Source organism: Mesoplodon densirostris, chromosome 16, assembly GCF_025265405.1.
Source record: "Mesoplodon densirostris isolate mMesDen1 chromosome 16, mMesDen1 primary haplotype, whole genome shotgun sequence".
Taxonomy (NCBI): domain Eukaryota; kingdom Metazoa; phylum Chordata; class Mammalia; order Artiodactyla; family Ziphiidae; genus Mesoplodon; species Mesoplodon densirostris.
The window spans coordinates 51,033,803-51,057,191 of NC_082676.1; the positions used below are offsets into that span (position 1 = coordinate 51,033,803).

The following is a 23,389-nucleotide window of genomic DNA, read 5'->3' on the forward strand; positions in this document are numbered from 1 at the left end:
ATGTGACCAATAAAAATCACTAGACTGTTTTCAGGTAGATACTTTTGTACTTTGAGAATTATGATAATCTAATATTTTAAGTTTTTCTAAAAACTTTTATAACTTGTTTAGTTTTATTTCAACCCTTGAAAATTGGTTCTGACTTGTATGTCAACATATCAGAAGAATTATTCAACTAAGATTTGAAATCCAACACGTCAGAGATTTGGTTCAGAAACGCTTCTATACTATATGTTTAAAAATTCCTCGGCAGCTGATGGTATTCTATTTATATTACCAAATTATAAGAACATTGACACTAATGCAGAGGAATTTACTGAATATTTTATTTCAGAATTCAGCCTATGATGTTATAACCACAAGATATTTTAAATCAATTAGTTTATAAGCATACTGTTACATTTTAAAGTCACCTTTTCATAATCTTGTGGTTTTACAGAGCCTTATTTTATAGATACCATGATAAGTAATGAATTTAAATTGTTTCCCATTCTTTCTTCCTCAGTTCATTTCTTTTTATCTTCCCACTAATAGTCTTTGGCAGCTCTTGAATAAATTCTACCTGTACATATCAAGGGAAGAAAATTAGCCCAGAAGTTTTCATCTTTAGACAAAGTCAATTATATAAAAGTTCTATTATGAACCCTAGGTGAAAGAATCAGGACACCCATTGGGGTGGGTTTTTGGTAACAACCAAAAAAGGGAGAGGGGTATTGTTGAGGATATTTTTCTTGATATTTCTTCAACTCCAACTCAAATGCCTTCATATCTACCTTCAAAGGAGGGCCCTGTATGGGCACCTTCCAGAGCTGACAAGACTCTTGAGGGATTTTCTGATAAACTGCTAAGTTGTTCCCTTAAACAGCCAAGGGAAAACTAAAATTAAAATTAATGAAAAACTTTGCCAAATTTTAGTAAATATCAGAGCTACACTCTCCACTTTAAACACCACTCAGAACCTGCAGATGGGATCCTGGAAAAACTGGCAGAAGCCGGCCAAGGTTGAGAATTCTTATCAGAGTAAGTTCTTTTGAATCTGTCTGTAGTGCCCAATTAAGAGAGGGAAATAAAATTTCATGCTGTTCCTTCCCTTCCAAATCCAGACCAATTGGTTATTAATCCTTTCTCTTCAAAGGATAACTATTGCTTTCTTGCTTGTCTAGTTTTATGTCCTAAAAGCTTGGCTTGGCTTTTTGCCTACCTGGGACATGCAGGTGGTTGGTTCTTTCTTTTGGCTATCTTTGAGAGTGACTCTAGCTCTTGTGAAGATAATATATTTTGCACCCTCCTTGGGGACACCTCTTGAGTCAAATTGTTACCGAATTAAACTTGGGTCTGCTCGTCCATGCGCATTAAAGTCAATCTACTGACACTAGGTTGTGGTGAAGGAAAGTGCAGCGCTTACTGCAGGGTGCCAAGCATGGAGTCCAGGACATAGGGAGGGTGGGAGGGAGGGAGACGCAAGAGGGAAGAGATATGGGAACATATGTATATGTATAACTGATTCACTTTGTTATAAAGCAGAAACTAACACACCATCGTAAATCAATTATACTCCAATAAAGATGTAAAAAAAAAAAAAAAAAAGTCCAGGACAGTTAGTGCTCAAAAAGCCTGAACTCTCCAATGGGTTTCAGGAAAGCATTTTTAAAGGCCTGGTGAGGGAGGGAAGTCACAGAGTATGTAATCAGCTTGTGCACAATTCTCTTATTGGTTGATGGTGAGGTAATAGGGCAGTGTCACAGGGGTTAACATTATCAATCTTTATGCTCCAGTATGCCTGCTGGCTATGTGCTCATGGTCATCAAGTATTTAATGTCTTCCATTTGGTGGGGGTTTTAGCATCTGTAAAACAACTCAGGAAATGTGCATCAGACACTGTTATCTAGGTACTTCAGAGAGGAGCTAAAGCAGAGGGTATGGGGAAAACGTCTGTCCTGGGAAGGCCCCATAGGGTCCTACTCGGTGACACAAGAAGTTGTTCAATATTGTCAGAAGTATTCACTGCTTGTCCCAGCTGAAATCTGACATAACTTCATAATGAGAAATTTGGCCAAATTGGAAGCTGATATTCAGAGCCTGATAGAAAAAAAATTTTAGACATTCTCTTCTAAGCTAAATGTACCCAGAAGGAAAGAAAAACATTCTAACATAAGTGGATGGTTATGTCAATCCGTAAGTAGGCTACAACCCAGTTCTTTGAGGAATTGAGAGCAACTGTTGAAACTGAGCAGGACCCTGTGGGGCTCCTGGGCACAAAAGTCTTTGTGTGTCTCCCATTTATTGATGAATGAAATAGTCTTCAGCCTCCATGACCTTCCCTGAGTTCCAAAGGGCAGGTTCAAACAGTTGCCAATCAGGGAAGGGAGGGGATGCAGAGACAAGGGTGGAGCAGTCAAGAAACAATAGTGCAGCAGCCTTGGGGCAGGGTCCTGGTTCCCCCTCAAGGGATACACATAAGAATATCTTTGAGCTCTTCTGCAGATACTGAAACCCCCACCAGGTGAAAGAAGTTAACTGTATGCTGCCCACAAGCACATAGACCCAAGACCAGTTGGAAACAGAAGGTCGATGATGCTGACTCCCAATTGCCTCACCACCAACCAGTCAGAAGAATGTCCATGAGCTGATCATGCCCTCCTGTATGAACCATTACTATAAAACAACTCAGTATACCCTCCAGGTCGGGACACACAATTTTGAGGGCATTAGCCTGCTGTGGCCCCCATTTGCCTGGCAAAGCAATAAAGCTATTCTTTTCTACTTTACCTAAAACTCTGTCTCTGAGATTTAATTCGGTACCGGGGTACAGAGGCTGGATTTGGCATCACTGTCCTTACCTCACAAATCCTTGAAAAACTAGAAATACAGCCTAGTGCAGTTCAAATTCACCTATTCCTTTTACCAATCCCCAAACATCTCCTATTTATCTCAGAAGACATAAATTATTGGCCTTAGGAAACCAAAGTCCTTCTTGGAGGAACTTGCATTCCTTCACCATGCCTCTGAGATATAAATGTTAAAGTATAAACTTCAGGGAGGTAATTCTTATCAGAAAAACAAAAACAAAAACAAAACACGAAAGGGAAAAGGTCATTTGAAATTTAGGCAAATGTTAGATTATAATCCTGTTGATTGTCTTTGAGGTTTTCTTTTATACTTGCAAATTGGACTGGATTCTTATTTATTTTTTTTGGCCGTGCGGCTTGTGGGATCTTAGTTCCCTGACCAGGGATCGAACCCGGGCCACTGCAATGAAAACACCAAGTCCTAACCACTGCCAGGGAGTTCCCTGGACTGGATTCTAAATCCTTCCAGTTTCCTGAAATCTGGCTACAACTCTCCAAACCAACGTTTCCAGTTTTCTCCCACCCTTCTGATTTGGAGTTAGTAAGAACAAAGTAAATCTCCTTGGAAGGAGGTCCTCCTCACTATCCAGGTGGCAGCCAAACTTCAGGGACTAGAACCTTGGATGTACATCTCACAGCTAAAGAAGGCTCTACCCTGACATCTGATCCTGTAAAAGCGCTGGAGAATGCCAAATCAAATTGACTAGGAAGATAAGTAGCTGACATCAAGGTAGACTGCTTCCTTCCAAGATGCCAGATCAAGACTTGATACTTTAACTAAACATGAAACCCTCTCTTTTTCTGTTTCTTCCTTTGACCTGGAAAGATGACACCATTGATTGTATCTCCCAGGCCTTTGTTAAGGGGGAGGGTGTGTGTGTAACTTCTCAGACTGCTGGATTTGTCATAAAAAACTCCTATCTGCCCAGGGTGCCAAAGACCCCCAGTGCATTTCCCTGTCTCTGGTTAACTACTGCAAACTTGGGGAATTTTGCAGCGAGGATCTTAACAAAGAAAGGAATATAAAGTAAGGGTAACCCGAATAAAACTGCCTGTGTGGCCTACAGACCCTTATACAGATTCAAACGGAAATAACCAGGAGGCATTCATGATTCAAAATTAGCTCCCTTTGACAGACCCCTACTCCCTAGTTAGGAGTAGATGCAAATGAGGAACCTCTCCTTAACTCTTGAAAATACTGCAGAATTAACTGCTTTAGCAATAGCTATCCAACAAAAATCCTTAGACTCTGGCCAAAGTTGTTCTTGATAATAGGTTAGCCCTTGATTGCCTTTTAGCTGAACAAGGAAGTGTCTGTGTTGTGGCCAACACCACATACTGCACCTACATGAAAGGTTGAAGTTCTGGGAAGGTTCTGGGAAGGGTGAAATTCAGTTCCATAAGACCACTGAAGTAAGCCACTTGGCTTAAAAAGACGACTCCTTCAGAGTCTTTTTTTGACTTATTTGATTTTGATTGGTTTGGTTCTTGGGGACCATGGCTCCAAAGTACACTCCAAACATTGGGAATTATCCTGCTTATAATAATCATAACTATCTCCCTGGAGCATTGTAGTCTCTCAAAAGCTTACAACATTCTCCAGGAATGTAATTCTAACTGGTCAATATGGAATTTTCTGGTCAGCATCAATGAAGTAATCCTTTCCGTCCCCCAAAGAAAGATGAAGCAGTCTGCCACGTAGACCCCTTTGTCCCCCACAGATAAATCTGAAATAATCTTTTTTGTTTGACTTCCTTGTCTTGCCTTTAAAAACCTTTCCCTCTGTGTAGTTCTTTGGAGCTCCTCTCTACTTGCGAGACTGGATGCTTTTCAACTTATGGATTGTTCAGTAAAGCCACTTAGAGCTTTAAAATTTACCTGGTTGAATTTTTGTTTACACCTACATCCCTTATTTTATAGGGATCGCTGTTTTCTCTGGGAAAACACTTGAGTCTTTTTCTAAGATTATTTGAAACGAGATCTTCTGGAGGATTCTGACTTAAGCTATTGGATCATTCTTATACCCACCTGTCTTAAGAAAAACCTGAATAAATAAATGTACTTCCCAGCCAAGACCAGGCTTTTGAGAGATTCTTTTAACATACCCCCTTTTCCATCATAAGACAACAACAACAAGGAAAATGGGATTAGTGTTGGAATCATCTCTTACATGGAATGGAACAGAATTACCATTTCTTGAATGTTTTTTGTATCTCATATAGCAGCTCTGTAAGGTAAGTAGAACTATACCCATTTTTTTTTAAATATGAGGAAATTATTTGAGTAGAGATCAAATAACCTTAAAATAAGTCATACAACTTGAAAGTGACTCTGTTGGAAGGGTCATATCCTTCTACTTTAATGTCAAGTTGTTTGATTACACCTAGAAGCAACTTGACTGGAGCAAAGATTTTGATAATGAACATGTCAAAATAGCCCTTAAGCTGCCTACCCATAAAGTTCCCAAGAGAATGGGAAAGGGGAAAAGGGCAAGGTGACATAACTGATATGTGATTAGACCCCATCTTTCCATTTTTATTCTTCCCAATATACCCTGCCCCCTACATATACAAACGCAGAGGGAAAATGGCAGGCCTTCTCTGAGCTCCACTGAGCTTTTCCATCACTTGCAGAGAGCTGGGTGTGTGTGTGTGTTTTGTGGAATTGGCATAATTAAGTCAAAAGTGGAAAAAAGTTACCTGGAACATTCTCTCACTCTCTCCTGATTTCCTGTCGCACCAGCCAAGGTTGACTAAATCTTTCTCAACATGTAAAAGAGTCTGAAGTTATGAATATTTCCCCAAAATAATTTAAGCAACAATAACAAAGAAATCCTTCAAAAATAAAAATATTTTCATAAATGGTTCTACAGGAAAAAGAACAAAGTTTATAGTACTGTCTCAACCATTTTGTAATCTACTTCCAGATAGAAGTCTATTTCATATACATTTTGTAAGGAGGGAGTAAAAGGCATGATGTGGTGTTTTGGCAAGAAAACAGAGGCCTGGGCCACCAGGCCAGGATTTCCCTATGAGTCTACTGAAAAAACAACAGAACTGGGCTTTCTACTCAGGTCAGACTTCAAAACCCATGTTCTCTTCATTTTGTTATGAGGCCTGTTCTTTCAATTTATCAGAAGGACAGTGTTATAATCACTATGGACAATAAGACTCTAACAAAAATAGTAAAGACATTCTGAACAAACTTTAAATTCCCAGTATATTAGTTAAAGTGTGCTAGGCTATGCTGCAGAAACAAACCCAAAACTCAGAGGCTTAAGTCTAATGCAGAAGTTCCTGGTTGATGTGCTTTCCTGGGCAGCTCCCCTCCACAAAGTAGTCATAATCCTTATATTCACAGGTTTCACTCTCCCCTAGGCCTCATAAGAGTCCTGAATTGGATCCTCTAAAATCAGCAAGTTGGCAAGCAGGAGAATGAGAGCCAGAGCAAGGGAACATCAGAAAGAAGAGTGCATTTGTGAAGGATCTCATAAGAATTTAGGCCTAGAGGCATGAATCGCTTCCACCCACATTTCACCACCCTTACAGGGGGCTGAGAAATTAGTCTAGCTGTAGACCCAAGGAGGAAAGAAATACTTTTGTGAATATCCACATCAAGTAAATGGCACTTTATTTTAACTTGTAAAAAGAATACATGCATGTGGCCAAAAACAAAATAAAAAATACAGAATGACATAAAAAAGTAGTCAATGTATTGCAAAACGGGGTGTGTGTGTGTAGGGAGTGGGAGGGAGATACATATATATAAGTGTGTAAATTTCTGTATATATATATCTATATAAAAATTACATATATATGTAACTGTAGTTTTTCAAATGAGTCTTAACTCAAAACTTTATTTTCCCCCCAATTTCTGTTTTCCCCCTTGGTATTCAATATCCATTTTCCATCACTTAATGATTTCTTGGAGGGGGGCTTGAGTTCAAGATGGCAGAATAGAAGGTCATGGGCTCACCCCTTCTTACCGCAACACCAAAATCACAACTAACTGCTGAACAACCATCAACAGAAAAATGCTGGAACCTACCAAAAAAGATACCCTACAGCCAAAGACAAGGAAGAAGCCACAACAAGATAGTAGGAGGGGTGCAATCACGATAAAATCAAATCCCATACCTGCCAGGTGGGAGACCCATGGACTGGAGAGCAATTGTACCATGGAGGCCCTCCCACAGGAGTGAAAGTCCTGAGCCCCACATCAGACTTCCCAGCCTGGGGGTCTGGTAACAGGAGGAGGACCCCCCAGAGAATCTGGCTTTGAAAGCCAGTGGGGTGTGATCACAGGAAATACACAGGACTGGGGGAAACAGAGACTCCACTCCTGGAGGGCACACACAAGGTCCTGTGTGCACCAGAACCCAGGAGAAAAATAGGAGTGACCTCAAAAGAGACTGGGCCAGACCTACCTGCTAGTACTAGAGGGTCTTCTGTGGAGGAAGGGGGCGGCTGTGGCACATGGCAGGGACAAAGACACTGACAGCAGCAGTTCTGGGGAGTACATATTGGTGTGAGCCCTCTCAGAGGCTGCCATCAGCCCCAGCAAACAGCCTGTAGGCTCCAGTGCTGGGTCGCCTCAGGCCAAACAACCAATAGGGTGGGAACACAGCCCCACCCATCAGCAGACAGGTGGTTTAAAGTTTTCCTGAGCACAGCCCTGCCCACCAGAGGGACAAGACCCAGCAACACCCACCAGTGGAGTCCCTCCCATAAGGAAGCCTGAACAGGCCTATGGGAAAGCCTCGCCCACCAGAGGGCAGACAGGAGAAGCAAGAAGAACTACAATCCTGCAGCCTGTGGAACGGAAACCACAATCACAGAAAGTTAGACAAAATGAGACGGCAGAGGAATATGTCCCAGATGAAGGAACAAGATAAAACCCCCGAAGAACAACTAAGTGAAGTGGAGATAGGCAATCTGCTAGAAGAATAATTCAGAATAATGATAGTGAAGATGATCCAAGACCTTGGGAAAAGAATGGAGGCAAGGATCAAGAAGATGCAAGCAATGTTTAACAAAGACCTAGAAGAACTAAAGAACAAACAAACAGAGATGAACAATACAATAACTAAAATGAAAAATTCACTAGAAGGAATCAGTAGCAGAGTGACTGAGGCAGAAGAATGGATAAGTGAACTGGAAGACAGAATTGTGGAAATCACTGCTACAGAACAGAATAAAGAAAAAAAGAATGAAAAGAAATGAAGACAGTTTAAGAGCCCTCTGGGACAACATTAAATGCATCAACATTCGCATTATAGAGGTCCCAGAAGGAGAGAGAGGAAGGACCTGAAAAAATATTTGAAGAGATAATAGCTGAAAACTTCCCTAACATGGGAAAGGAAACAGTCACCCAAGTCCAGGAAGCACAGAGAGGCCCAGGCAGGATAAACCCAAGGAGGAACATGCCAAGTCACACAGTAATCAAACTGACAAAAATGAAAGACTTCTTGGGATGGTCCTACAACTTTCAAATCATTTTCAGTTATTAAAAGTTTGTCCACTCAAAATTTAAAGCTCAGACTCCATGTACATTGTACCTGCTCCCCTCTCCCCAGCATAGACTTGCTCTGTGCTTCTGGGGACCTGCAGTGGACATGAGGGCTGGCCACTCTTTCTGCTGCTCCTCCCACTATCGTGCCTGGAATAGAGACAAATGGTCTTTTCTATCTCCCAGACACATTTTCCCCCCTCCCAATTCTAAACACTAGATCCTCTGTTTTGGAGGGTAAGGAAAAAAGATTAGGGTAAGAGGAGTTACCATGACAGTGTGACTTTAATCCTTTGTCTGTTGGGTCTACTTGTTTAAGCCCAGGTACTTTCTGGGAGTCTACTTGACACAGATCCTCACACATCTTTAGAACACCCTATCTTGGGTGGCAGTCCTCTTCTCTGTTGTCCCTCCCCATTCTCTCACTCTCTGTACCCTGCCATCTGCCTCTACTTCCCATTCTGACTCATTTTCTCACTTAGCCAGAAGGAAGGGGACATCAACCCAGGATATGATGCCAGTCTCTTTTTCTTCCAGGCACCTTTAACCGTTATGAGAGATTCCCTTGATGCCCCTCGCTGCACAGGGGGTGAAATCACTCTTAGGAGCATTGACTAAAGTGGAAATTAGAAGCAGGAAAGGGGGTGAAAGCATTCTCTACTCTCCTGTCCCCAGGCTTCTGATGTAAACTGGGAAGCAGAGTGGTATGGGGATAGCAGGGCTAATTGAGCCAACTTTTTCCAAACTTAGAGAGACATGCCTTAGACTTTGTTGACAGTTCTTTTTATACTGGAAAGGGCAGAGACAGTGCCTCTTAATTCTTAGCTTTGAGTTTTAGTTGAGAAATGTGGAGAACAACAGAACTCTTACTAAGCATCATTTTGAGAGATATATATGTATATGATATATACATATATGTATACATATACATATATAGGATTGACACATACACATATGTATGTATGTGTACATATATGCACATATATATTTCCTTTTAAAACATGAATTGGTTCATACTACACATACCTTACTTTGATTTTTACCCCAGTTTCCAATGTATCTTGTAAATCTTTCCATATTAACACACTTAGATATAATAAGGTACCTCTCAGGTCCTGGGAATCAGTAAATGGTGACTGGAGATACTTCAAGGCCAACTGACCAACTCAAAAAGCCTGGGCCTTAAACTCAATTCTGGTTTGATAAAAATTACCCTCATCAAACCTTCCAATTAGCAACAGCTACAACAAAACAGCAGCAGCTAACATTTATTGAATATTTTTATCTGAGACTGGCATGAATTATTCAATACTCACAATGACCTATAAGGTATATATTATAGCTATTCTCATTTTACAGATGAGGAACACGAAGTTCAGAGCAGTTAACTTTCCCAAGGTCATAAGGCTAGCAAAGTAGTGGAGTTAGTATTTAAACCCAAGACTGTTGGATATTCAAAGTGTGTTCCCAATCAGTTTGTCTCTCTGTTCATCTGTACACTGAATGCTGTATTCTAATTGACTTCCCTTCAATTTTTAAAAAAAATATATTTATTTATTTGACTGTGCCAGTTCTTAGTTGTGGCATGTGGGATCTTCGTTGTGGCATGTAGGCTCTTTAGTTGCAGCACGTGGGATCTTTAGTTGCAGCATGCAGGATCTAATTGCCTGACCAGGGATTGAACCCAGGCCCTCTGCATTGGGAGCATGGAGTCAACTGCTGGACCACCAAGGAAGTTCCAACTTCCAATTTTTAATTTAAATACAAATTATTCAAACTGAGTACTCATGTAGATCATTTTTATTTGGCCTCATCTGTGCTAAAAGATCCTCTATACCTGAGTTACCCTGGGCTCTTAAATATTGGGTTGGCCAAAAAGTTCGTTCAGGTTTTTCTGTAACATTTTACTTTGGCCAACCCAATACATACTATACCTACTCTGAATTTATACTTCTTGCATTAGTGTATTATTCAAGACTAGTGTTATGCATTGGTGGAATGTGCAGCTCATAGTATGATTTGAATTGCAAATGGAAACATTTCTAAGTTATAAAACTGCCTGAGATTCTACCATTAGGGCTTCATTCTTAGGAGCATTGATTGAAGTGGAAGTAAGGGGCTTCCCTGGTGGTGCAGTGGTTAAGAATCTGCCTGCCGGCTCTATTTACAATAGCCAGGACTTGGAAGCAACCTAAGTGTCCATCAACAGATGAATGGATGAAGAAGATGTGGCACATATATACAATGGAATATTACTCAGCCATAAAAAGAAACGAAATTGAGTTATTTGTAGTGAGGTGCATGGACCTAGAGTCTGTCATACAGAGTGAAGTAAGTCAGAAAGAGAAAAACAAATACCATATGCTAACACATACATATGGAATCTAAGGGGGAAAAAAAGGTCATGAAGAACCTAGGGGCAAGATGGGAATAAAGACACAGACCTACGACAGAATGGACTTGAGGATATGGGGAGGGGGAAGGGTAAGCTGGGACAAAGTGAGAGAGTGGCATGGACATATATACACTACCAAACGTAAAACAGATAGCTAGTGGGAAGCATTTTCATAGCACAGGGAGATCAGCTCGGTGCTTTGTGACCACCTAGAGGGGTGGGATAGGGAGGGTGAGAGGGAGGGAGATGCAAGAGGGAAGAGATTTGGGAACATATGTATATGTATAACTGATACGCTTTGTTATAAAGCAGAAACTAACACACCATTGTAAAGCAATTATACTCCAATAAAGATGTTAAAAAAAAAAAGAATCTGCCTGCCAATGCAGGGGACACGGGTTCAAGCCCTGGTCCGGGAAGATCCCACATACCACGGAGCAACTAAGCCTGTGTGCCACAACTACTGAGACTGTGCTCTAGAACCTGTGAGCCACAACTACTGAGCCCACGTACCACAACTACTGAGCCTGTGCTCCACAACAGGAGAGGCCACCACAATGAGAAGCACCACGTACCTCAGCCAGGAGTAGCCCCCTCTCGCTGCAACTAGAGAGAGCCCGTGTGCAGCAACTAAGACCCAACGCAGCCAAAAATAAAAATAAATTAAATAATAAAGTGGAAGTAAGAAGCAGGAGGGGGATCTAGAAATACTCAAAGAAGTAGAACTAAATAATAAAACAACTAAATTTAAATGTAGATTATTCAACAAAATCTCAAATGAGTAGGGAGAAAGTACCCATGAAACGTCAGGAAAAGTTTTAAGAAGAAAGATTCATACATGTATAGGGTATAAAATTGGAGAAGAAAATTGGAGAAAAAAGGATTTATTCACTTTTGCCTTCAAGAACCTAGGTCCACAAAATGCAAAATTTGCCTTAGAGAAGCATACCTGTCAAAATTGAGACTCCAGCAATGGTGGGATGAAGCAAACTTGGGGAGGCCAGGATCAGGAGTTTTGAACACCCAGTAGGGCTGAGTGAAGAGGCACATAGGAGCAAAGAGCCAGGCCAAATGTGGTTCTCCAGGGATAGACCCAAGTTCACATGCGTTCAAATTTAGGTTCCAGCCTGTGGGATGAGTCTGTTGGACATCTTTCTTAAGTAGCTTGCAGGTGTGATGAAAGTGCAAGTGTGACACAAGCGCTGTCAGCTAAGGAGACAAATCCAGTGAAACACCTGGGGTGTCATTCATTCAAATATTGGCAGGAGCCAATTGGCAGAGGTAAGGGCATGCAGGTGTTATGTATTTTATTTTACTTTGCACTACTTTATTTTTTGATTTATTTCCCTTCTAGCTCCTTTTCTAAAAGGATTAAATTTAACTTTCAATAAGTTACACATACAAAAGAACCATTGAAATAAGAGATTAAGAGATAAATAATGAATTTAGGAGACTGGATTGGGGAATGGATACTAGTGCCAAAAAAAAAAAAATCTAGGCTTCGATGAGCCACAACTGTTTTCAAGTCCACATTGGTTGAACAGTAACTATGAGCTTAGCACTTGTCATGCCTGACCTTAATGACTTTTCCCAGTAACCCATGATGTGGGTATTATCATTTCCATTAAATTTTTTTTCCATTAAAGTCAATGAAGAAACTTGACTTAGGTAACTTGCTCGGACTCCCACAGCCTGGGCATGGCAGAACTGGGATTTGAACTTGATTTGACTTTAGAATTTGGGCTCTTAAATCTTACATGATGCCAACTCTGAAGGTGGCAGGTGTTGAGCAATCAAGTCAGGAGGATACTGGGGTTCAATATCAGAACATCTATTATCTGAAGATGCTGGATATCAAGAGAATAAGGCAGGAAACCCTGGATGGATAGCGAGGTCAGAACCTGAAGGGTATCTAAGAGTGTTGTGTTCAGGGCCAGAACGGATTCTGTACTGAACATACAAGTATAAGTTAAATGGTAGTAACTTTGAAGGTTAGGAAGATAAAGCAAAAGGAAATTTAGAATGTCTTACACCAACCCCTCACTTGTTGGACTGTAAGCCCTCCTGAATATGTGAAGCAAATAGGTTAGTTAGAATAAAAGGCAAATTCCTCAGAGCACCATTATACACTCCACAAGATGTCAAGTGCCACTTTCTACAATGTTAACATTTCTTCTTTAAAAAACACAAATACAGGAGCCAGAAGAGGGGTTTACAAGCCACATCATAGAGCCCTTAGTGCCCAGTGATAGATATTAGTCCACTGACCATGATTGGTGCCCTAAGGAGGTAAAAGTTCACATAAGCAGAAACTGTGTACAATTGTGTTTCCAGCATTGCCAAGGAAATCTCTCTCTAAATGAAATAATGATGTCATAGTCATGAAGAAAAAAATGAAAAAGAATAAAGAAGAAAAATCAAGAATAAACACAGGCTGAGTTATTTAGAGCTGGATTAAGGGCCTAGTTCAGGAGAAAGTGGAAGTGTCATGTGAAGTTGCCACGGGATGAGGGGGAAATTTATATAATTCTGATATCTAGACTGGGGGTTGGAAGTTTGCATATTTTTCTCACCTAATAGGGTTTCTCCCAACATAGCAAACGTGAAATACAACAGAGTTTGGTTTTCAAGTTTGCCTCCTGATTCAGCCTCCAGCATGTAGGACTCAAATATGCTTAGGGGTCAAACTATGTATCTTAACTTTTATCTGTATGCTAACTTCTAAGATCCTAACGACAGAGGGTAGTGTATGGGCAACTGAAATTCACCTAGTGAAAGAGAGGTTCTGGGGGAGACCAATGCCGTTTTCCAGCTTCTCTAACATGGTTTAATGGGATCAGGACTGGGGTGTACTTTCCCTTTCAACAGCGTGAGTCTTAACCTTTTTTGTTTATTGAACACTTTTTGGGTGGAATTCAATTCAAAAACATTTTCGAGCACCTACTATGGGCAAGGCACTATGCTAGGCACTGAGGCTGAAAAGAAAAAAGTTTTCCAGCCAGCTCTCTCTATGCCTCCTGACACCACAGCAAGGCCAGTGTGACAAGACTGCCTTTCACAAGCAACTCAGGACCTCCAGAAATATATGCTATGCAATCTCCACAGATGACACTCTGAAAAGTAAAGGCGGAAGCAAAGATGAAAGAAAAAATGAGATGGTGATAAGATTTTTGGATATAATGGTAAATCTGGGGTTAGAATCAAAGATTATTGACTCTCAGGTCAGTGCCCCTTTTGCAGGTTACCTCCTCTAGGATTTGTAGTAACTGAAATCTGGCAACAACTTTGTACCTGAGGAGTAGTTGGGGCTGAGTGTGGGGAGCACTTACTCCTCCTGAACACATTCTTCAAGACTGGCATCTTTTCAACGATTTTTAAAAGAAAATATATTAACATGATAGTTGCTGAGACTAGGGATAAAACCCCAGAGAAAAGCAGTGTGACAAACCACCATTCTTGGTTGTAAGTCATATAGAAACATATTCTGGCAAATTTAGGCTGAAAAGGAATTTATTGGGAGCTTTTGGAAAGCTGACAGAATTATAGGGTAGGCTGGGGGAACAGGTGCCAAGGATGGTTGCGGAATCTAGGAGGCTTGAACCGGCATCAACGTTCTGGAAAGTGCCACTACCGCCACTTTTGGGATGGCTGCAAAGCCGCCTCCACCTGCGGCAGGCAGGCCACTTCTCTAGGGAAACACCTTTTTCCGGCAGTGAGGTGAAAGCGAGTGCCTGTCAATTCTGGCGAGGGTCGGGCCTCACGCCACCTCTCCGCAGCCTGCCGCCCATCGGCTTTAGGACCCGGCGGAACCGGAAATGAGGCTTGGAGGCGGGACTAGGGGAGGTCATCGCGCACACCTGACGTAATCAGCCCGCGCCCGCAGAAGTGAGGGCGCGAGGGCCGTGGAGAAGCACGTTTCTTACTTGCCTCAGCTCTCACGTACCATGGCGTCCCCCGTCCAGCAGTCTCCTCAGCCTGGCGGCGGGAAGCGCAAAGGCAAGGCTCAGTACGTGCAGGCCAAACGGGCTCGGCGCTGCGATGGCGGCGGGCCCCGGCAGCTGGAGCCCGGGCTACAGGGCATTCTCATCACCTGTAACATGAACGAGCGCAAGTGCGTGGAGGAGGCCTACAGCCTGCTCAACGAATACGGCGACGACATGTATGGTCCAGAAAAGGTACCGGCCCCGGGGAGGGCGGGCCAGCAGGCCTTTGAGGGAGGAGGGAAGGGTGGCAGGCCGGCTACCTGTATACGCATGCGCGAGGTTGGCCGCTTGAGTGGCGGTGAGGGGGCGTGTCCTCGCCTCTGTGTCCTCCCCGCCCCCCCGCAAGGTCTCGGCTCCCGACCCCAACCCGGTCTTGTGCTTAAATGCTTGCACTTTGGCCTTTTTTCCCCCCATCATTAATCACGGTTGCTCCCATGTATAGATTGCTTCCTGCGGTTCAGGCGTTGTTTCTGAAGCTCTTTCAGAAACATTTACTTCTCATCGTAGCTTTGTGAAGTGTTGCTCACCGGGATACTGAGGTTGAAGTAGGTTAGGTACTAGCTGGTCCAAGTTCACAAGGGCACACTTCATTCGTCCTTAAGGTTTTTGCCATATCTTACCACCATTTGAACATTATGGTTGTAGTAATGTGTTTGTCCTAAGCAATAACATCTCTAAAATAGTGTTTTTAGTACTTACTAGTGCTAGTTACTTCTCAAATGCATATAAAAATACATTTCAAAAAGTAAGAACTTTTTGAAACAATACCGTATAAAGTCTCATTGTCCCATTTTGGAAATAATTATATTATTGGCTTAGGATTTGGACCAATACACACATGTACACCCCAAGGAATTAAATGGAGGAGCATAGTACAGAGGGCATTTAAATTCAGGTACTGTCATTTACTAGCTCAGGGGATGGGCATGTTATTAATCCTGCTGAGCTAGGTAAAAAAGAGAATAATGATAGGACTTCAGAAGTTTGGCTAAAAAAATTGCATATGGGGCTTCCCTGGTGGCGCAGTGATTGAGAGTCCTCCTGCCGACGCGGGTTCGGGGACGCGGGTGTGTGCCCCGGTCCGGGAAGATCCCACATGCCGCGGAGCGGCTGGGCCCGTGAGCCATGGCCACTGAGCTTGCGCATCCGGAGCCTGTGCTCCGCAACGGGAGAGGCCACAACAGTGAGAGGCCCACGTACCGAAAAAAAAAAAAAAAATTGCATATGTACATAAAATAACATCCTGGTATACAATAATATCTCCATAAATGTGTAAAATTACCATTAGTGCCTGATTGGCAGTCTCATTAGTGGAGCAGAGTGGGCAGCACGTGCATGTCTTGTCTACACCGACAGCTTGAGCAAGTTCTTGAACGATTTCAGTAGAACAGGAGTAAGGATTTTTAACTTCATAACTATTTGGTTCAATCTCATGAAAGGAGAGTGTCATATCAGGTGCAATCACATCTATTGATAGGATTAAGGTCCACCCTGAAATGATTCATCTGATGAGCACATTTCCCTCTGCCCCAGACTGTCAAGATGCTTTAGAAAACATTTTCAAATGATATGTACCACAGTCTGAGAGAAATTCCTTCTTCCTCCACATTTTGGAGGGAATGGTGTCTGAATAAAAAGCTTTATTGTCAATATTGAATCATCTGCCACTGGGGTTTTCACATGAGTAGTTAATTAAGAGCTTTTAACATAAGCTGTTGTGGCATTTCTGCTCATTAGTTTTATGCAAACAGTTTGCAGACAAGGATCAGCAACCCTCTGGAAGTGAGGCAGAAGATGATGATGTGGAGGCTGCCTTGAAGAAAGAAGTTGGTGACATTAAGGCATCTACAGAGATGAGGCTGAGAAGATTCCAGTCAGTGGAGAGTGGAGCAAATAATGTAGTCTTCATCAGGACACTTGGGATAGGTGTGTCTGACTAATACATTTTAAGATTATTGATCCTGTAATATCTGGACACCTGTCTCCGAGAACACTGCCTACAGAATGGCTTCATGGGCATGGCTCAGTTAATCATTTGATTGCATCCTCTCTACACTGTGTTAGCACTAGGCATATGGAGAGGTAGAATGGGGTGGTGGACATAGGGCTTAGGAGTGGAAACCTGGCTTTGCCACTTTATCTGTATGTAGCTTTAGGCAAAACAAGAATACACGGTTCTGTCTAAAAGGAGCAGCTGCTACTCAACCCCAGGCAGTTTGGAATGGCTCCAGCCATTTGGGAATGTAGTCTTAGGGGAGCCAGATCTTCTGATTTTTCAAAAGAAGTTGGAAATATGGAGAAGTTTCTAGGTTTTTAAATGTAGCTAACTACTTTAAAAATATTGAAAGCACTCAGCAGCCCAAAACAGACTCGTATATAGTCAGAATGCCTCCTGAATACTACATTATGATCTTGTGCATTCATGGCTCTGGGGCTCCTCTGAGGTCTGAAATCTAGACTTCTGTACAAACTTAGCTAATGGATTGATTAAATCTTTTTAAGTGACTTGCAGATTTTTGTTTTGTTTTTGTAAAAAAGCATGTACTATTTAATGTTTATTACTTCGATAGTTGCTGATACAGGAAAACAACAGCATGGTGTTGCCATCAGATAAATTAGACATCACAAATAAGTTAACTCCAGTGTCTTCAAAAACAATTGTTTTTGATAAAAGCAGAGTTAAAAGATGAGATACAGTATTAATACAGAGTAGGCACCAAAGAAATATTAATTGGGAAAAATGGTTGGTTAAACTTGTTTAAAATTCATTATGATGATTTTTTTCTACTCTACTGTCAATTTATGTCATTGCCAATGAAAATTCATTTTAGAGAGTTTGAAGAGTTTAAAATGTCTGAGAACTTTTAAACTTACCTGTTTGTTCTGTGCTGATTTTTTCTTTTTATTTTAGAACCTGAGAAATTGGTGCATCATATTCTCCAAGATATATACAAAACCAAGAAGAAGAAGACTCGGGTTATTCTACGAATGTTACCCATCTCAGGCACATGCAAGGCTTTCTTAGAAGATATGAAAAAATATGCAGAAACATTTTTGGAACCCTGGTTTAAAGCTCCAAACAAAGGGACATTTCAGATTGTATATAAATCTCGAAATAACAGTCACATGAATAGAGAAGAAGTTATCAAAGAATTGGCAGGTATGTTTCTCTTAGTGATTTTACATAGGTGTGCCACGGTAAATACTTGTTCATAAGATTTTTTTTTTTTTGAGATTTAAGGCTTACATTTTTGAGTGCAGAACAAGTATATTAAAATGCCCTTAAATAATATCAAACCTAACTTTTCAGTATGTTGGGTATGAGATTTTTTTGGTAGTTAGATACTAAAGTCTTTTCCAAATCAAGATTGAATTTTCTTTGGGGAAAAAAGTGCTCTTGTTAAATGTCTCAGGATTTTATTTGTATTTATTTATTGAAAGCATTCAGGGAATTTGATGGAAGTCCATGTAGAAGAGTGGAATTTGATGAGTGGACTAGTATATACATATTGTTTTAACAAATTCTAAATAGGAGGAGATGAAAGATTGTTTTTGTATCTGCTAAGCTTAAAGGTATCCTTCTTAACCTGTTTTCCTGTTATTTTTGTTACAGGAATAGTAGGCAGCCTCAATTCGGAAAATAAAGTAGATCTTACCAATCCACAGTACACAGTGGTAGTAGAAATCATTAAAGCTGTCTGTTGCCTGAGTGTTGTGAAAGATTACACGTTGTTCAGAAAATACAATCTCCAGGAGGTGGTGAAGAGTGCCAAGGACTCGTCACAGCTTAACCCAAAGCAGGCAGCGCTAACAGGAAATGGGAAAGAAGCTAAATTGGAATCTGGTGACAAATCAAATCAAAAGGACGCAGCAGAAGAAAAAAATAACCAGCAGGTGGTACCAGAGGATAGTGAGGAACTGGGTCAGACAGAACCAATATCTGAGACACCTGTGGTGAGTGAGGGGGCCGCTAAACCTGAACTTGCAAGTCAAGTCACAGAAGGATCTGAGTCACATGGAAATGACCTCTCATAGGAAAAAAAATCGTTTGGTGTTGGAGGTGGATTTCTCAACTGCGGTTCTGTGAGATGTTGCTGGGATTCTATGTAAAATTGTTACTAAAAATATTGTTTTTGAGTTGGTGTGCTGCATAATGCTGTACTCAAAATAACTGAGCAGCCCCGTTAATAGTTTTGTTAGAGATCTTCCAGCCCTATATAGCAGTGTGCATTTGGTTGAGCTAGAAGAGCCTATGGATAAATTGGTGAACACTACTGCACAGAGCGGAGGATGGCGGGAGGATGATGTTGGCCTCTCCCTCTTGATTACCTTCCCCACTCCCCCGCTTCTGCACTGCCAGCTGACTTATGGGAGTGAGCAAGCTCTGTGAAATCGAAACTCAGAGGGAAATTTTCATTCTAAGGAAGGAATTTTTGCATTTTGCAATTCAGCTGTCCCCTGCCACTTTGTTGTAAACATTGCAAAAACATGGGCCATATAGGTTAGAAGTGTATTGTTTTGTGAAGTTTTTGTACCTTTTGTGATTTTCTTGTTTAGTTTTTATGCCCCGCGCGCCTTTTTCTTTGGCTGCTCCGCGAGGCATGTGGGATCTTCGTTCGACAACCAGGGATCGAACCCGCGCTCCCTGCAGTGGAAGCTATGCCCATTTTTATGTTTTCATAACATTTGTTACAACCAAATCTGACGGTGCAGTGCTGCAATTTTTGGAGGCAAGGTGTGAGATAGAAGTGTTCATTCTAGGCATACAATTAGATATTTCTGATGAGGTTAGTTATGAAGAGTTAGTCTTCTGAGTTATTACAGTATACTAGTGCAGCAAGGCACGCAAATTCTTTACAATGTAAGCTACTTTACAATGTAAATGGACTTATTATTCAAGCTGTTCCATTCCATATCCTTTGTGAAATGCAACTTACAAACCGAACATTTGCTTCAGCAGTTGTAACTATAAATCATAGCTCCCTGACAAAGACGATTATTTTAATGGCTTTGGAATATCAAGACAGTAAAGCTTTTGTTCGAAAAATCACGTTCAGTGAAAAGGTTTAAGAAGCAAATTATGTAGTAGCAGAACTTTTTCCAGGAAAGAAAAATTCACATAGTCGGTAAGAATCTAACAGTAACAACATTAAAATGCTAGGTCAAGAAGCAGTACAAGAAATTGAAAAGACTTTTCTCTCAATATAATAAATTGACTTATGTCACATGATACTAAAGAGGTTTTGTTTAAAAGCAGCAGCAGTTGCTGATGAATCAACAGATTTCATGAATATTTGTCATGCTGTTGCATTTGTAAGATTTGTAAATTAGAAGGAAATTCAAGGAAACTTTCCCCTGCTAGGAGCCTCCCAAAACAATGGTCAGTTTAAATTTAATAGGTCTTCATATCTGAAAAACAGCAGTCTGTCATCTGTACTCCTGGTGCCCCATCAGTGGCTGGCTCCATGGAAAGTTTTGCCTCATTTTAGTAAAAGAAAATCCTGACGTTGATGTTACAGCACGCTGCTTTCTTCACAGAGAAGTGCTGATACTAAAAACTTGGAGATGAAATGAAGAAAGTTTTAAACAATGCTGCAAAAATGGTTAACTTAATTAAAGATCCATTTGATGCAAGAATGTTTAAAAAAAAAAACAAACTAAAACCTGAACAAAGAGCACATAAATCTCCTACATAAAGAAATCCAGTACTTATCAGAGGAAGAGTTCTCCACGGGATATTTGAGTTGAAAGGTGAATTACCAGTAAATTATAAGTACAATAAAATACTAGGCCAGATTTTGCTAAATGCTTTGAAGATGAAGAATGGCTACAGAAACTAGGCTATTTAGGAGACATTTTTCTCATTGCAAGAACAAATGAACAGTTTTCTGAAAGGGCCTGGAGAAAAATGTTTTTTCTTAAAAGTGACAGGAGTCTTAGATTAAAAGAAACTGACGCTTTGGAATAATTACGTTGCATAAGGCACTCTTGAAATGTTTCCACAGCCACTTGGGTTTGAGAATGAAGAAAGCAACAAGTCTCAGGTCTTATTTAAACTCCTCTTGCAGAACTGCAAAACCAAATTAAATAACATTTCCCCTCCTTTTCCCAACACTGGTATGTGACTGGATGAGGTACCCTTTCGCAAAATCTCAGCCTGGGATTTTTTCACTGAGAGAAGAGGAAGAACTCAGAGTCCTATTCTGACAGTTCTGGATTTCTGTGAAACAAGAGTATCTTTCAGCTTAGTGCTCACACTCATATACATTGAGGATCCCCTTAATTTGACAGTTTTTTCAAGGGTTCCTCCAGGGTAAAACGGAAAAAAGATGGGAGAGACAGACACCAAAGAGGGCTGCAAAATTAAATGTCCGGATTGAGAATACTAAAGGGTCGTGAAATTAGCTTTTGGAGTTGGATTTTATTAAGTTTTAACAAGTTCGGAAGTATTGTAAGTGTTAAGTCTTCCTGCACCAATGGCTATGTTTGTTTATTGGCTATTGAACACGGAAATATATTTTTATCCTCCTAGCTAGTGGTCCTGCTGGTAAAACGAAGGATTTGGGAAGAGCAAAGAGAATAGAAAGGGCCTTGCTGATGCAGATGAGGCTGGAACTTCCTTATATATCTTTAGATATTTAGAATGTTAACTCTTTAAAAGTTGAAGTTATTTTGAAAGGATGATAGGAGCATTGTAACTATCATTGGGGGAACACGGATGATAGGATTTTGGTGCCTTCATCAGACTTTTTCCAAGACAAAGATACTTTTATTTTGATAGTACAAGACTCTGGGAATAAAATTTGCTGTATGCTTACAGAAGGTACAAGCCTGTGGAACTGGGTTCCTTTTATTTTGTGAAAGCTGCTACTCTACAGAAAGATTTTGATTTAGTAGTTTGTTTTTAATCCTCTTTTGTATTTTTATCAATATTTGGTAAGACCTTAGTGTGACAAAAGCTATTCTTCCCCAAATGTAGTACGGTGTTCTGTTGGAATCTGAATTCAGTCATTGAAAGATTTGTTTTCAGGTTTACTAACTGTTTATTTTCACTGACATCTGAGCATGTTATTCTATAAATGATAAGATTCCAGGGTGGGAATTGAGTGCTTTTTTTCCTTTTAATTTTTATTTTAAAAAATTATGTCAGTTAAACTCCACTTCAGTGTTGTGGTTTAGTAAAACTTGTTTTGCTCTGTGGAGGAAAGAGTGTTAAATTTGATATTTTAAAACATGTTTCCCGGGCTTCCCTGGTGGCACAGTGGTTGAGAGTCCGTCTGCCGATGCAGGGGACGCGGGTTCATGCCCCGGTCCAGGAAGATCCCACATTCCGCGGAGCGGCTGGTCCCGTGAGCTATGGCCGCTGGGCCTGCGCGTCCGGAGCCTGTGCTCCGCGGCGGGAGAGGCCACAATAGTGAGAGGCCCGCGTACCGCAAAACAAACAAACAAACAAAAATTCCTTGCTGGGACTTCCCTGCCAGTCCACTGGTTGGGATTCCACGCTTCCATTGCTGGGGGCGCGGGTTTGGTCCCTGGTGGGGGAACTAGAATCCTGCAAGCCGCATGGTGCGGCCAAAAAAAAAAAAAACATGTTTCCCTTTAGTTAAACATGGTTTCTAAATGTTATTTTTACTTGTATTTTGCTTTTGGTATGGCCAGATATTCAGCTTGTTTTTCAGTTTCTGATTTCAGAAAAATCAAAATAAATTTGTTCCTTAAAGACTGGTGTTCTCTATCTCTCCTTTTTCTTTCTGCCTCTTAGTAAATCTCTTGCTTTATTGTCATAAAGTAGATATATCATAAAAGATGTTTTTATGTCAAATGATGTATCAAAAGTCATGTACATTGTCCAAAAAGTAAAGATACAAAAATTTATTAATTGCTCTTGAATAACTAAAAACTCTTAAGCGTTTTGTATCTTATTCAAGCATTAGATATTTTACAGTGAGTTTGCTTCAGAATGTATAGTACAGTACTTAATTAAGTTCACTAATTGGCTTTTGAATTCTTTGCATTCCTCACTTTTAACAGTAATATTTTAATTCACCTTAAAGAATTAGGGCTTCCCTGGTGGCGCAGTGGTTGAGAGTCTGCCTGCTCGATGCAGGGGACACAGGTTCGTGCCCCGGTCCGGGAAGATCCCACATGCCGCGGAGCGGCTGGGCCCGTGAGCCTGCGCGTCGGAGCCTGTGCTCTGCAACGGGAGAGGCCACAACAGTGAGAGGCCCGCGTACCCAAAAAAAAAAAAAAAAAAAAGAATTAGTAGCATATAAAGATTTTAAGCAGAAGAAATTCTGTCTTGAGCATTTCTGTTAGAATAGTTCTAATCTTTATTTTGAATTAATCATGTAGTAGATAAATTCATTGTGTATTGTGCTTTTCTAATTATTATTTGACCCCTGCTATTTTAAACACTACAAGTTGTTGTTTGGTCATCGTAATAATTTTCTTCCCAAATAATTTTAGATTTTTACTTATTTATTTTTTGGCAAAGTGCAAAACAAAAATTCAGTTGAATTTTTCAACTAGAAAAAATCTTAAGCATTTTAAGTAGTCACTGAATTATCAGGAAGCAAGGACTAGAAGAAAGCAGCCCTGTTAACTACTTAATACCACAGTGTTCTTGTTAGGCTATGTTCAACCCCATTCGTGGT

General features: G+C 40.8%; 2 protein-coding genes across 2 annotated transcripts in view; one reads left to right on the top strand and one right to left on the bottom strand.

The window, feature by feature from the left end:
• Positions 1-14,934, bottom strand: part of REXO5 (RNA exonuclease 5) — a 70,753-nt gene extending 55,819 nt beyond the window's left edge. Inside the window, exon 1 of the mRNA XM_060077906.1 lies at positions 14,680-14,934. The gene's annotated coding sequence lies outside the window, so the exon portion shown is untranslated. The remainder of the gene's footprint in view (positions 1-14,679) is intronic.
• Positions 14,603-22,457, top strand: THUMPD1 (THUMP domain containing 1). The gene is made up of 4 exons (XM_060077915.1): positions 14,603-14,927; positions 16,487-16,661; positions 17,647-17,895; positions 18,349-22,457. The coding sequence occupies exons 1-4, from the start codon at positions 14,697-14,699 to the stop codon at positions 18,768-18,770; spliced, it is 1,077 nt and encodes a 358-aa protein (XP_059933898.1). The 5' UTR covers positions 14,603-14,696; the 3' UTR covers positions 18,771-22,457.
• Positions 22,458-23,389: the final 932 nt, after the last annotated feature.